The 15,511-nt window shown below is 44.9% G+C and overlaps 1 protein-coding gene across 2 annotated transcripts in view; it reads right to left on the reverse strand.

Annotated features, from left to right (window-relative positions):
- The window catches only part of DYM (dymeclin), a 235,364-nt gene that overhangs the window by 183,853 nt on the left and 36,000 nt on the right, over positions 1-15,511 (reverse strand). For both annotated transcript variants that reach the window (XM_069880980.1, XM_069880979.1), the window contains exons 6-7: positions 13,274-13,399; positions 10,905-11,047 (exon numbers count right to left, since the gene is read on the reverse strand). In XM_069880980.1, coding sequence (XP_069737081.1) covers positions 10,905-11,047; positions 13,274-13,399 — 269 coding nt within the window. The remainder of the gene's footprint in view (positions 1-10,904; positions 11,048-13,273; positions 13,400-15,511) is intronic.

A 15,511-nucleotide genomic window follows, 5' to 3' on the forward strand; every position in this document is an offset into this window, starting at 1 on the left:
CCTATTAGTAGCTCATTCTGTGTCCAACACAGAACCATAGAACCATTAAGGCTGGAAAAGATCTCTAAGATCATCCAGTCCAACAGTCAGCCCAAACCCACTGTCCATGCTGAACCACGTCCCTAAGTGCCACAGCTACATGGTTTTTGAACTCTTCCAGGGTTGGAGACTCCACCACTGCCCTGGACAGCCTCTGCCAATGCTTTACCAGTCTTTCAGGAAAGACATTTTTCCTATTTATCAAATCCCCTCTTTCACTTTGCACATGTTAAAGAAATCCCGAAGTCTGTTAGATTATTTGGGGAAGGGGTTAAAATACAGATATTGATTGCACACGCACTAAAAACCCCCCTCCGTCTTTACTTATTTTGGGGAAAGAGCAGGAAGTTAAAGGTGAAAGGGAGCAGGGAACTAAACAGAAAATAACACAGATTCAGCTTACCCTTTTGTCAACTATAATGTATAAATAATGAAATAAACTCTAAAAAATGAAAATCTTAAAGAAAAATGCAAAATAACATGTCAACCTTACAGAACCGATATGCCAGGAGGCTACTGGAGAGAAAAACACACAACGCAAAGAGGAAGGTCCATAGTGAGTATTTCCAGACATGTCATCCACAGCACAGACTTTGTCCTTCATTGGTCCTACAGACATGACCAATAACTGAAAAAGGTGCTGAAGAGTGCACGTGCCAGCTTGGAGGCAAAGCAGCTCCTCTGCTATGCCAAACTCAGGCAACAGTTAATACGAATGATCTGATGTCACTGCTATCCCAAAAGATCGTGCAGACATCTGACAGAAGAATACATGGAAACCAGTTCAGTTCTGGAATCCCCGACATAAGAAGGATGCGGAACTGTTGGAGTGGGTCCAGAGGAGGTCACAGAGATGATCCAAGGGCTGGAGCACCTTCGATATGAAGCCAGGCTGAGTGAGTTTGGGTTGTTCAGCCTGGAGAAGGCTCTAGGGAGACCTTAGAGCTGCTTCCAGTCCTGAAAGGATTCCTCAGAAACTGGGGAGGGACTTTTTACAAAGGCCTGGAGAGACAGGGAGAAGGGGAATGGCTTTAAATTGAAAGGCGGAAGATTTAGATGAGACATTAGGAAGAAATTCTTCACGCTGAAGGTGGTGAGGCCCTGGCCCAGGTTGCCCAGAGAAGCTGTGGCTGCCCCATCCCTGGAGATGTTGCAGGACAGGTTGGATGAGGCTTGGAGCCCCTGATCCAGTGGGAGGTGTCCCTGCCCATGGCAGGAGAGGGGAACTGGGTGGGCTTTAAGGTCCATTCTAACCTGAACTATTCTATGAACCTAAAACAAATGCAGTTTTGGATTTAATTAATCCATTGGCAGACTTGAATACCAAATTCTCACACAGAGTAATACGGAAAGAAAAAGAGAATTTGTTGTGCTTTAATGCTCCTCATCCTGACGTGAAATGCAGCTCAGTTTCTCCTGTCCATTAACTTTCAAATCCTGCCTAGGGACTTGCCAGTAATCAGATATCAAGTGTAAACCCGATCATAACACGGTCTCAGTGCATCTGAAACCAGCCAGATCACCCTTTTTCCTTAAGTACTGAAGAATAATTGCTTTATAGAGATACAACTCACAGGTGTTGATTTCATACCCCATATAAGTGCAAAAAACCCCAAATATTAACCTTCTATACCCTTTATCTACCATCCAGAAGGATGACTACTTTACATCTGTTAATACTCTGTGAGAAACACTGCTGCCTACTGGAACAAGATGCTGAATCTGAAGATTTTAATTCTCAGATTTTGGCTCATTTCTTAGATGGCGTGGTCAATGCTCTATTATTTACATTATGTTCAAAAATAAAGTGGAAATAATGGTGTCTACAATCTTTTAAAACATTTTCAGATTTACTGGTAAATAAATGGAGGAGACAAAAACACTTGTTGACACCGGATTATAAAGCAAAGAGGTACGGATTTCTCACCATCCTCTACCTGAAATATGTAGGACAATAAGAAAGGTATTTTTATAAGAAACAATTGATTATTGAAATATTGCATATATAAATGCTGTATTTACCTCAACCTCAATTTCTGTAATTCTCTAGGGTCAAGAGCAGTCTGAAAAGCATGAAATGTCCCCTTTTCACCAATATAAAAATCCATTTTCCTAGCCCTAGTTCAAGACCAAGTTTTAAACTTTTTGTTGTTACCACACATCAGCTTTATTCTTGACTTCCTTTAACAAGCTATTTCCCCTGAAGATTAAAGAAGAAAAATAATTTTTGAGCCAATATATTTTCCTTTTTTTATATATAACGGGTTATTTGAAGCTGCTCAGGTTTTGGAATACTAGGATAAATGTCAGGGAGATAAATCACCAATAAACTTTGTGAAGCTTGCTGTGGCTCTCTCAGTAAACAATCTGGAGCGTATGTTTACGATTATGATTTGTATGACCACAGAAATCAGAAGCTGAAGTCATGAACCACAAACCTGCCGTGTCTTGTACACACACTCAGTGACAGTCCCTGCCTGAAGAGCTTACGATCTATGTACCGGACAAGAGACAGGACAGCACGGTGGGGCTGATCTGAGAGAAAAGGCAATATTAGCAGAACTACTGCAGGAGACCTACAAGGAAGCTGACAATGGACTTTTTCCAAGGGCATGTGATAGGAGAAGGGGGAATGGCTTTAAGCTGGAAGGGGGAAGGTTTAGATCAGACATTAGGAAGAAATTCTTGACGCTGAAGGAGGCCCTGGTCCAGGTTGCCCAGGGAAGCTGTGTCTGCCCCATCCCTGGAGGTGTTCAAGGCCAGGTTGGATGGGGCTTGGAGCCCCTGATCCAGTGGGAAGTGTCCCTACCCAGGGCAGGGGGGTGGAATTGGTTGGGATTTAAGGTCCTTCCAACCCAAAGCATGTTTTCTCCCAGCACACCACAAGCCTAGACAGCATCAGGGAGATATAACAGAGGACTTAAAAGACATAAAGCCTTGAGAACACTTTGTGAGAAATATTTTGCCAATGCCATAAGGTGGATTGATGGCAGCCAAGTTTCCCCAGGAGCGTCTGCCCCTCTGAAGGGAAGAAAAAATCCCAACTGTCAGCTGCCTGCAAATGTGTAAGTCTCAGCAGAGTCAATGGAAGACTTCCAAGAGCTATCAAGCCCAGGACCCTACAGTATAAATTGCTCTTCTGGGAAAGGATGCTTTGCTATCATTGCCAACAGCGCCCATGAACCAATCGGGGTCCCAAAGGAAAAGTTTATAGAATTACAGAATAGTTTGGGTTGGAAGGGACTTTCCAGTTCCACCCCTGTCATGCGCAGGGACACCTTCCACTGGATCAGGTTGCTCCAAGCCCCATCCAACCTTGCCTTGAACAATTCTAGGGCGGAGACATCCACAACTTCCCTGGGCAACCTGGGCCATGGCCTCCCCACCCTCACAGCAAAACATTTCTTCCTAAGATCTCATCTCAATCTCCCTTCTTGCAGCTTCAAACCATTCCCCTCATCCTATCCCTGCACTCCCTGATCAAGAGCCCCTCCCCAGCTTGCCTGGAGCCCCTTTCCGTATGGGAAGCTGCTCTAGGGTCTCCTTGGAGCCTTCTCTTCTCTAGGCTGAACAACCCCAACTGTCTCAGCCTGTCCCTCGATGGGAGGTGCTCCAGTCCTTGGATCAACTTTGTGTCCTCCTCTGGACTTGCTCTAGCAGATCCATGTTCTGGATATAATGACACCTATGATCTACGTTACGTGTCCAGCTGGTTCTAAATCACTGGCGGCTTACTATCAAAAATACGTTGGTGAAGCTTTTAAAACTTATCAATTATTTATTAAAATAATTATACTGCTCATCTAGTTTCAGATCCTTGTGGTTGAAACCCCCAAGAGTCTGGTGGACCTGGGTGGCTACCAGAGGTGCTACTGCTGTGTCACTGTTCTACGCTCTCACATCATGGAAGACCACAAAGATCAGTCAGGTCTCAAAATAAAACAAAACAAAACACACAACGGGGTGCATGTCCAGGGCAATGCATAAGAGCTCGATAGCAAATACATCTGTGGCCCGCAGAGATTTATGCCTGAGGCAATGTTTTTCTGCACTGCTGTGGTTAAGTCAGAAGATGAGCGTTATCTCTCAAAAAAAGGCAATAAAGACTCTCAAAGGGGACATTCAGGCACTTGCTCTGACAGTAGATCTACCTAACTTCACATCAGCTCCTACGGTCCTCACAGCAAGGATTCTGGCCAGGATGCAGCTGCTCTAGAACCCAGCTTGCCGAGCAGCTTTTGCAGACGGAGCAGCCACAGCTACACTGCTGTTAACGCTCAACCACCCAGTCTCAAAGAACATCTGCAGCCATACAATTCACTCTGGTTCAGACACATCTTTAGAGGAAGGTTCAATGTCTGGATGCTACCGACATCTTCACATTCAGGCAGGTCAAAACATCACGATGACAGAGACAAGAGAATGATGCTATCACAGACTGTAAGCAAGAAGGAAGATGAACAAATAAAAGTGGGAAAGAAGTCTCAGCTCTACATTTTCATTATGGTGAGCATAAACAGGCAATTAAACATTGACTAGGCACTGGGGAGACAGACAGGGTGGTAGTTATGCAGCAGATCATATACCAGATCTCTGACACAAGATGACAAGGCTCTGGAAGGTAGAAACATTGAGTCTGAAGTATTGGTTACTAGAAAAACAGCTTGGAAGGATGATAACAAATAACAGACAGATCATTAGTAGCTTTTTTTAATCTCTCTAACATGATGTGTTTTATTCTACATGTTACTATCAGGCTACATAAAATTGAAGAGGAAAACAATATTAACGTAAAATGCTAAATATGAATAAATAGTTACCTTATAAAGTTAAAGATAGCTGTGCAAGTGCTCCCATTAATCAGAATGTAGGACAAAAAAAACCAGGAATAAGCTATAGTGTAAGTGACAGATGTTCAACACAGGTCACAGATGCCTTCAAGTAGACTGATGCTGAAAAACATGGTGCAGAGTAAAGGACAACACATGATAGAAACTCATTCATGGTCAGAAATGATTACTCAGTTCCAAACAAGGAGTACAGACATGAGACAGCAGGTTATTATTGACCACTATACACTGAATTTGAACTGTTAGAACAGGTCCAGAGGAGGCCATGAAGATGATCCAAGGGCTGGAGCCCCCCCTGCTATGAGAACAGGCTGAGAGAGTTGGGATTGTTCAGCCTGGAGAAGAGAAGGCTCCAGGGAGACCTTAGAGCAGCTTCCAGTACTGAAGGGGCTCCCCGAAAGCTGGAGAAGGGCTTTTTACAAGGGCCTGGAGTGACAGGGCAAAGGGGAACAGCTTTAAATTGGAAGGGAATTAGACATTAGGAAGAAATTCTTCTTGATGAGGGAGGGGAGGCCCTGGCCCAGGTTGCCCAGAGCAGGGGTGGCTGCCCCATCCCTGGAGGGGTTCAAGGCCAGGTTGGATGGGGCTTGGAGCCCCTGATCCAGTGGGAGGTGTCCCTGCCCATGGCAGCTGGTGGAACTGGATGGTCTTCAAGGTCCCTTCCAACCTTAACTTTTCTGCGATTCTATGATCCTATGAATTCTTCGATTTATTTTAATTGTAGAATGGCACATTTGAGGACCAGTTCAGGTATGATGATCACGTAGGTGATTAATGAAGATGACTCTGGTACTGCCTCTTCTTTAGTTTCTTAGAGGTACTACATTGTACCCATTACATCTATAATCATCTGAACAGAACAAGAGAGTAAGTCAATTAGATCATACTGTTACATTAAGCCCTAAACACTGCAAGATTAATTAGCGTTTTTTAAAAAAGTATAAATGAATCAACTATTTCAAGCTGAGTATGGTGAGACACTGGCACAGGTTGCCCAGAGAGGTGGTGCATGCCCCATCCCTGGGAACATTCAAGACCAGGTTGGATGGGGCTCTGGGCAACCTGATGGAGTTGAAAACATCCCTGCTCACTGCAGGAGGCTGGACTGGATGACCTTCGTGGTCCCTTACAACCCAAATCACTCTATGATTCTATGAAATTAAACCATTTAAACTGAACATTTTTCAATTGTCTTGAGTATATGTAGCATTTTCCTGCCTTACACATCTATTTGATAGTTCCTCACCATAAAATTAATTTTATTTCTTGCAAAATATAATAGAAACTTTAATCAAAGTATCAAAACATTTTGTTTGCACACAATAAGTTCTCTTAACTTGGTTAACTGCAGACCACGAACTGGGAAAGGCTGATTACACTCCAAAAAAAGCAGAGGGGATCTAAAGCCAACAAAAATTAATATTTTAAGGTAAGTTAGTTCAATGTACCTTTGTGAACCAAGAAAAAATAACTACTAATATATAGAATCATAGAGTGATTTGGGTTGGAGGGGACCTTGAATTCAAACTAAGATATTAATTATTCAGGATGGAGAAGGGTACTTGTACCCAGGTAACTTGCCGGCACTCAGAGGCCAAACCAAGAAGAAGTAGTTGGTGTGAGGATGTTGGCTCTATGGTTTCAGGGTTAAGGAGGCTCATTTGAGGAAAGAAACCATCGTATACAGGCAAATAATCAGCCACAAAACACATTTATCAACAAAACAATAAAAAATATATCAATTTTTTAACAGGATGTGGCACCTATTTTCTTTGTTTTGCCCAGGGAGATCATTAGGAAGTTCTTCAAAGCAGCTTTTTTCCTAAAGCTTTCAAGGAAGACACTTAATTCACTGGAAGAAGAGATGGCACCTCAGGGACTCATGAAAGAAGCAACAAAATAAGCGTAGGAGTATGCCGAGGGAGTTGCTAAGGGAAAGGGTCAAGAGAGCGGAGGGGGTGGAACTGTAGGAAGAGACAAGAACAGACGTAGGCTCAAACCTTGATAGTTTGCACTAAGAAATGCAAACTCAATGCACAAGAAGTAAAAAGTCAGGGTGGGATATGGTATCGGAGGAGCTACAATGGAAGGAAAGAGTGACAGCAATCTGGGCAGACTTTACAAACCAATAAAGTAACAAGAAGAGGAAAAAAGCTGGTTTGCCTGTGGCAGCACTAATGCAGAATGATACTCGAATGTGACTACAGAGATTAGACCCAGAAAGGGTAAAACCATCAGGCAAGCAGAGGCATCAAAACATGCAGCGAGAGCTGCTCTCCACTCACAAGCTAAAGTACAAACCTAATACAGAAAATGCTTCAGAAAAACATTTTAGGAGTAATTTTCTCCAGCAATTGAAAGCAGGAAGAGAATGTACCTGTTAGGACTCTCAAATAAAAAGGTTGTGAGAACAATTTAATTAGTTTCTCTTCTCTGTTTAAATGAACTCCAAACCAAGCAACTGTTTCCTGACGCATTTACGTTACAGGCACAACCCAAACCATTGCACTGGTCTATCCTGAGCCTGTAAACTGGAAATCAGAGAGGAGACACGTGTTCCGGCAGCACACTGAGCTGTGAGTCACCTCGTATTACACAGGATCATGGAATTGCTTGGTAGGAAAAAACCTTCCAGATCATGGAGTCCAACTGTACCTGTCCACGGTTAAATCATACTCCTAAGCACCTCATCTGCCCATCAGGAAAAGAGAAGACTCCGAGGAGACTGTATAGCAACCTTCCAGTACCTGAAGGGGCTACAAGAAAACTGGAGAGGGACTGTTCACAACAGCTTGGAGTGACAGGACAAGGGGCAATTGGTATAAACTGGAGAGGGGCAGATTTAGACTGGACATAAGCAAGAATTCAGTCATCATAAGAGTGGTGAGGCACTGGCACAGGTTGCCCACAGAAGTGGTGTTTGCCCCATCCCTAGAGGTGTTCAAGGCCAGGCTGGCTGGGGTCTTCAGCAGCCTGATCTAGTGGGAGGTCTCTCTGCCCATGGCAGGGGGGTTGGAACTAGATGATCGTTAAGGCCCATTCCAACCCAAACTATTCCATGATTCTATGATTCCATGATCTTTCAAACACCTCCAGGGATAGGGACTTTACCCTGAGCAGCCTCTGCCAGTGCCTGAGAACCGTTCCAGTGAGGAAATTTTTCCTGATGTCCAATCTGAACCTTCCTTGGTACAACTTGAGGCCATTCCCCCTGGTCCTATCACCTATCACTTAGGAGATGAGACCAACACCCACCTCACCACAACCTCCTTTCAGGCAGTTGTAGACAGTGATAAGGTCTCCCCTCAGACTCCTTTTCTCCAGTCTAAAACACCAAAGCACCCTGAGCTGTTCCCATAATCCTTGTTTTCCAGTCCCTTCCCCAGCTCCACAGAATCACAGAATCATTAGGTTGGAAAAGACCTCTAGGATCATCGAGTCCAAATATTCCTAGCAACCACTAAACCATGTCCCTGAGAACCTCATCAACCCACCTTTTAAACACCTTCAGGGATGGTGACTCAACCACCTCCCTGGGCAGCCTCTGCCAGTGCCTGATGACCCTCTCAGTGAAAGTATTTTTTCTGATATCCAATCTCAGCCTCCCCTGGTGGAGCTTGAGGCCATTTCCTCTCGCCCTGGCCCCTGTCCCTTGGGAGAAGAGCCCAGCTCCCTCCTCTCCACAACCTCCTTTCAGGTAGTTGGAGAGAGCAATGAGGTCTCCCCTCAGCCTCCTCTTCTCCAGGCTAAACACCCCCAGCTCTCTCAGCCGTTCCTCATAAGGCCTGTTCTCCAGCCCCCTCACCAGCTTTGTTGCTCTTCTCTGGACTCGCTCCAGAGCCTCAACATCCTTCTTGTGGTGAGGGGCCCAGAACTGAACACAGGATTCGAGGAGCGGTCTCACCAGTGCCGAGTCCAGAGGGAGAAGAACCTCCCTGGCCCTGCTGGCCACACCGTTTCTGATCCAAGCCAAGATGCCATTGGCCTTCTTGGCCACCTGGGCCACTGCTGGCTCATGTTCAGTCCCTGTCAACCAACACCCCAGGTCCCTCTCCTCCAGGCAGTTTCCAGCCAGACTTCTCCTAGTCTGGAGCTGCTCAGGGTTGTTGTCCCCTTCTCTGGACATGCTCCAGCCCCACAATGTCCTTCTTAGAATGAGAGACCCAAAACTGAACACAACAAGAAAGGGAAGTGATGTGTTTAAAACTGAACACAGAAGCAGTGATCTGTTTCGCCTCTGCTGCACCGAGCCGGAGATGTGCTCTTTTACTGCCTCCACGAGGAGATCCACATGCACTGTCACAAGCTGTACAACATTTTCTGGCAGACCACTTGCGGCCTGAACTTTAATATCCCTTAGGGATGCTGCCAGTGAACAGGTTTCACAAAGGAGCACAATAAATAGTATCACTTTTACCAGTAACTGTCCTGCAAAGCGTTAATTAGTTTATTGGGGAAAAAAGAAACTGTTAGCAATATATTTTCCTCTTGTTATATGGGAAAGAAAAACCTTTAGGAAGAATTTTTAAATGTAATATACACACCAATAAAATACATCCTGTGTGAGGAAGAGAGCAGCCACCAACAGAAACATAGTATAAAGTATAGTAAACATGAGAAAGCTTTTCCTTAAAAAAAATGGCATCGAGTCCCTCGTACTCTTCAGGCAATTCCTCTCTATAGCAAAGAGTTCACCCACCAACAGTCAGAACCTCGTCATACTGCTCAGGAAAAAACTTTAGTCAACCTACTGGTAAGGGCATACACTACAACATGTTACAAAAATTCCTATCCAGGTCAGTCCCTTATGTCACAGAACCCTGGAGGCTGGAAGAGACCTCTTGAAATCACTCAGTCCAACCTTCTGATCAAGCAGAGACACAGAGCAGGCCACCATACCCACGGAGCAATTATAAAGAACAAAAAGATGCAACCAAAAGTATTTCTGACGGCATTCTAAGTGACTTGAAGCATAGAGTTTATCAAATGGGGCACTATTTGCTGGGTTTTTTTAATGTCTCAATTGTTGTGATTTGAGTTAAGGAAGGATCAGCGTTCCAACTTTAGCTCAGTCTCATCTGAGGAGCTTCATTTTCTGAGCGTTAATGCCTGTGTGTCAGACAGGGCTCCTCTCCAGCAGCGACCACACAGGCACTGGGATGCAGAAAGGCCAGTGCTCGTGCTCAGCCCTACGGACACCAAGGCCATCCTGGAGCTGGAGGAGCCGAAAGGGAAAGGAGCGAGAAAGGTCACCCAGGAGAGGTGACCCCAAACTGACCAACAGGGGATTCCATCCCATACACCTCATACGGGGATGAAACCGAGAGATCACAAGGGTCTCTCTCTCTTCTTTGATGGCCGAAGTCCAGTGAGGACCTTGTCTGTCTGTTTGTTCCTGATGCTGGATCCGTGTGTTCCTGGATCCAGTTCTGAGCCCAGCTCCCTCCTCACCTCAGACCCTTTCCCTTGTGTTTGCCCTGGAGCATCTTCAGTGACACACAGTCATCAAGCGGGGTGGGGACATGATTCAATATATTTGTATATATATCATTAGTACTAGAATTATGACTATTATTGTTGTTATTATTATTACTTTTTCTTTTTTTTTAAAGCTGTGGTTTTCGTTTTCCAGACCACAAGTCTTTTCCTCTCATTTCCCTTTCCACCCGCCCTAAGGGAGAGGGAATTAGGAGCCCAACCACTTGGTTTTCGCTGCAAAAATTGGCTGGGCTGGAGCTAAACCATGACACTCAATGAAAGAAAAACAGAGACCAAGTGCTATGTTCAGTGTGTGCTGTCCTGCAGGTATCCCTGCAGATATAACTGCATCACATTCTAATGCACCTCGAGGTGGACTGTATACAATTACAACATTAGCAGATCTGTGGATAGCCTTTCCATGCCGAGTACGGACACCGGTATTGCTTGTCGAAAAAGAAATGGGCTTCAGGGGTGACTGCGAGAAGGCAATATCTTGTTAAGGTTAAAACAAAATTTACAGAGAATAAGACTCACTTGCCACCCCGGATGCTATTCCATAAAGCAGTCCTCCTCCATCCGTCTGCTGCTGGAAGACGTGGGTCCCTGGAGGAGGGCTTCTTTCTTGCCTGATGAAATTATACAGTAAAGTTTTCACAAGCCTGCTGGTGTACGGGAGGCTGAAAAGGAAGAGAAAACAGCTTCAGTTGACTCACGACTTGCAAAATTTGGCACCCCAAAGCCCAGGCAAGGTGCAAAGGCTGGCATTTGGCATGGAAGACAGACAGCAATAACTCTCCCAGTGCTGAGCAGACTGGAGAGGGGATGAATGCCAAGGTCTTGCCCACACAAAGTTGCGCTGAACTCAACAGGGCTCTGCAGGAACACATTCAACAGCACATCATGGAAACTAGGTTTTGTCTTCTTTTTTCAATACTGCTTTTAAGCCAATATCATTTAATTTGTGGAATCCTTGCATTCTTTTACCTCAAGACACAACTTGAAAAATACACAAGGGAAAGAAACATATTTATTTAGTTTTTGCTCCATGCTTTGGTTAAGTAGGAGAGGTAACAACAGTTTCATCTGCAGAGACCAATGAAAAATCTGATCTCAATTAAATGATTTTGACAAATGCACATAAAATTTGTGGGATTTAAAGAAAAGGTTCCAGTATTTCCCTAACAGAGGAAGATTTCCATAGAAACATAGTTGGTGTCCACTCCCATACATTTCAGAGGTGAACAGAACGGGGTTGTGTTAGGAGGAACTCCAGTGCCCCTCCAAGTATTCACATTGCTCTGAATTCCCAGCCACCAAATCACAGAATCATGGAATGGTTTGGGTTGGAAGGGACCTCAAAGTCCACCCAGTTCCCCCCACTGCCATGGGCAGGAACACTTTCCACCAGATCTGGTTGCTCCTCAAGGCCCCATCCAACCTGTCCTTGAACCCCTCCAGGGATGGAGCAGCCTCCACTGCTCTGGGCAACCTGGGCCAGGGCCTCCCCACCCTCACAGCAAAACATTTCTCCCTAAGATCTCATTTCAATGTCCTTTCTTTCAGCTTCAAACCATTCCACCTTGTCCTATCCCAGCACTCCCCACTCAAGAGCCCTTCCCCAGCTTTCCTGGAGCCCCTTTCACTACTAGAAGCTCCTCTAAGGTCTCCTTGGAGCCTTCTCCAGGCTCAAGAACCCCAACTCCCTCAGCCTGCTCTCATATAGGAGATGCTCCAGCCCTCAGATCATCTTTCCGGTCACCGTGTCCACCACGCTCTCCAGAGGCCAGGTACCTTCTACTCCCAACTCAGATCTCATAGACCATGTACTGCTTATTCTCCCAAACATTCACCTTTTTGCTCCAAACCCTCCCTTCCTTCAGTCCAGAGATTTAAACAACTCCAAATCCCACAGATATTGAAGCTCTACATCTCTCTTGCCTCCAGCTGCTCTGCCCACACTGCTGAAGACCCTGGTCACCCTGTGACCCTGTGGTCCCCCCTGCCTGGAGCAGTACGTCTCTCATACATCAAGTAGAAATTTCAGCAAACCAGACAGCAGATACACTTACCAAACATCTGTTTGCATGGAATTTAAACTTGAAAGAGGATGAACAGTAGCTTTACCAAAATGCGTAAAAACCATGATTACAAAGCATTTAAACAAAAGCAGCAACTTGCCAGAACAAGTGGCATTACTTACACAAGTGAGTTTATAACCTACTAAGTATTTATACACCGAAAGAATCATGAAGGTTGGAAAAGACCTCTAAGCTAATCAAGCCCAATCGTCAGCCCAACACCACTGTGTCCGCTAAACCATGTCCCAGGGTGCCACATCTACAACTTTTTTGAAAGCCCCAGGGATGGAGACTCCACTCTTCCAGTCGCTTCAGGGATGGAGGCTCCACTTTCACCACTCTTTCACTAAAGACTTTTTTCTAATATCCAAACCTACCTGTGTTTTAAACCCCTCCAGAGATGGGGACTGCACCACCTCCCTGGGCAGCCTCTGCCAGCACCTGAGAACCCTTTCAGTGAAGAAATTTTTCCTGGTGTCTAATCTGAACCTGCCCTGACACAGCTTGAGGCCATCTCCTCTTGTCCTACTGCCTGTCACTTGCAAGAAGAGATCAAACCCCACCTCACCACAACCTCCTTTCCAGAATCTGCAGAGAACAATGAGGTCTCCCTTCAGCATTCTTTTCTCCAGACTAAACAATCCCAGGTCCCTCAGCCACACCTCATGAGATTTTGAAGATATTTGCTTTCAAGTTCTGTTTTCTTCTGAGCATAAGAAATTTGCTATCACAATGCATTTTGCTGTCTTGTTTCCAAGCACAGTCTAAAGAAGCCATCAGAAGCATCTGCTTTGCCATTAGGTGCCACTCCAGAATATAACATACCATCGACCCTGCATGAGGTATCGGTGAATGATGCTCTCTCGTAGAATTTCTTTGTGGAATAATTGGCAGGAGAGGAAGACGATGAGAGTTGTCACAGCTTCCAAGGAGATGCTGTATGTAATATCTCTGCAGGAAAAAAAAAAAAAACAAACCACAAAAAAGATTAATCTAGAAGGTTTGTTTATCATCTCAACTTCCAAGAACACTTGGGAGCTTCACCTGAGCTTATACATGGTTTAGTACACCAAGTTTCAACCAGGAACAGGTAAACAACAGATTAAAAAAACCTAGAATCACTTCATACCACACTTCATAATAGCATTTTCTTTGATATGTCGAAAGACAACCCAATGTAAAACCATAAAGGCATCGCCCCAAGCTTCAAGACAGTTTTCAAACTACACTTCACTCTAAAAATAACAGATCTAGCTCAAAACCATGTCCCTTGTCCTGTTACATAAAATGGTCACAAAACCATCTTGCCAATTCAGGGAAATGTCTAGTTAGCCAAACACAGCTCCACTTGCCAGGAAAAGTCAACCTTAAGAAAAGAATATAATACATTAATGCTAGTTTAAGTGTCAGAAACACTTAGGCTATCAAGATACTATATACATTTAGAATCATAGAATCCCTAGGTTGGAAAAGACCTTTGAGGTAATCAAGCCCAACTGTACCGGTTCTCTACTAAATCATATCCCTAAGCACTTCATTTACCCATCTCTTAAACCCTTCCAGGGACAGTGACCCATGACCTCCCTGGCAGCCTCTGCCAGTGCTTTAGAACCCTTTTAGTGAAGAAACTTTCCCTAATTTCCAATCTGACTCTGCCTTGGTGCAACTTGAGGCCATTCCCTCTGGTCCCATCACCTTTCACTTGGGAGAAAAGACCAGCATCCATCTCGCTACGATCTCCTTTCAGGCAGTTGTAGACAGTGATACGGTCTCCCCTCAGCCTCCTCTTCTCTAGGATAAACAACACCAGCTCCCTCAGCCACTCCTCATAACTCTTGTTTTCCAGCTGCTTCCGCAGCTCCATTCCCCTTCTCTGGACACACTCTAGCTCCTTAATGTCCTTCTTGTGGCGAGGAGCCCAGAACTGAACCCAGGATTCGAGGAGCGGTCTCACCAGTGCCGAGTCCAGAGGGAGAAGAACCTCCCTGGACCTGCTGGTCACGCCGTGTCAGATCCAAGCCAAGATGGATCTGACACCCCCAGGTCGCTCTCCTCCAGGCAGTTTCCAGCCAGACTTTTCCTAGTCTGGAGCTGCTCAGGGTTGTTGTGCCCCAAGTGCAGGACCTGGCACTTGGTCTTGTTGAACTTCATCCCACTGGTCTCAGCCCATCGATCCAGCCTCTTCAGGTCCCTCTGCAGACCCTCCCTGCCCTCCAGCAGATCAAAACTTCCCCCCAGCTTGGTGTCATCCGTGAACTCACAAACGGAGCACTCGATCCCCTCATCCAGATCATGGATAAAGGCACTGAACAGAATTAGACCCAGCACTGAGCCCTGTTCATTTTCAAATGGTATTTTTGAGGTAACAGTAATTCTAAAGCAACCACAGCCAATCCCAAAGGATGCGCTGTAATAAATAAATGCTGACATCAGACAGTTTAGGAAACCTCATTAAGTTAAGATTAATTAGGAAAGGCTGTGTAGCTAAATGGATGAGAGAGAGCTCAACTGCACTCATGCTTTCTGTTTGCACTCCTGCCTATAATGACTTTGTTACACATTTCAGTTTTAAAAGGAGAATAAAAATTATATTTGCCTCCTTAGTGACTAATGAATTGAAGACTACAGGACACCTTTTAAAACAAAATGAAGTAGCTTCGACATGAGCCAGTGTAGCATTCTTCACCATTTTTACCTCCTCCAAAAGAAGGAGATGTTGTACTTCACTTGGTAACACAGTACCATCCTCTGATCCATTACAGAATCATAGAATGGTTTAGGTTGGAAGGGACCTCAAAGCTCCCCCAGTTCCAACACCCTGCCATGGGCAGGGACACCTCCCACTGGATCAGGGTGCTCAAAGTCCCATCCAGCCTTAGAAAGATAGTTTTTAAGTACTTTTAATGCTTCCTCTACCATGCATTTTTCACAGTATGCTTCACAATCCAATATTATTAAGTTATAACAGGTGTCCAGCATCAATTATCAAGGATTTTTTTACCTTGGACATACTGGAAGCACAAAATCCACTTATACTTCTCAAATTCAAAGACTTAATAGTAT

This window comes from Phaenicophaeus curvirostris, chromosome Z (genome assembly GCF_032191515.1).
Source record: "Phaenicophaeus curvirostris isolate KB17595 chromosome Z, BPBGC_Pcur_1.0, whole genome shotgun sequence".
NCBI classification, from domain to species: Eukaryota; Metazoa; Chordata; class Aves; order Cuculiformes; family Cuculidae; genus Phaenicophaeus; species Phaenicophaeus curvirostris.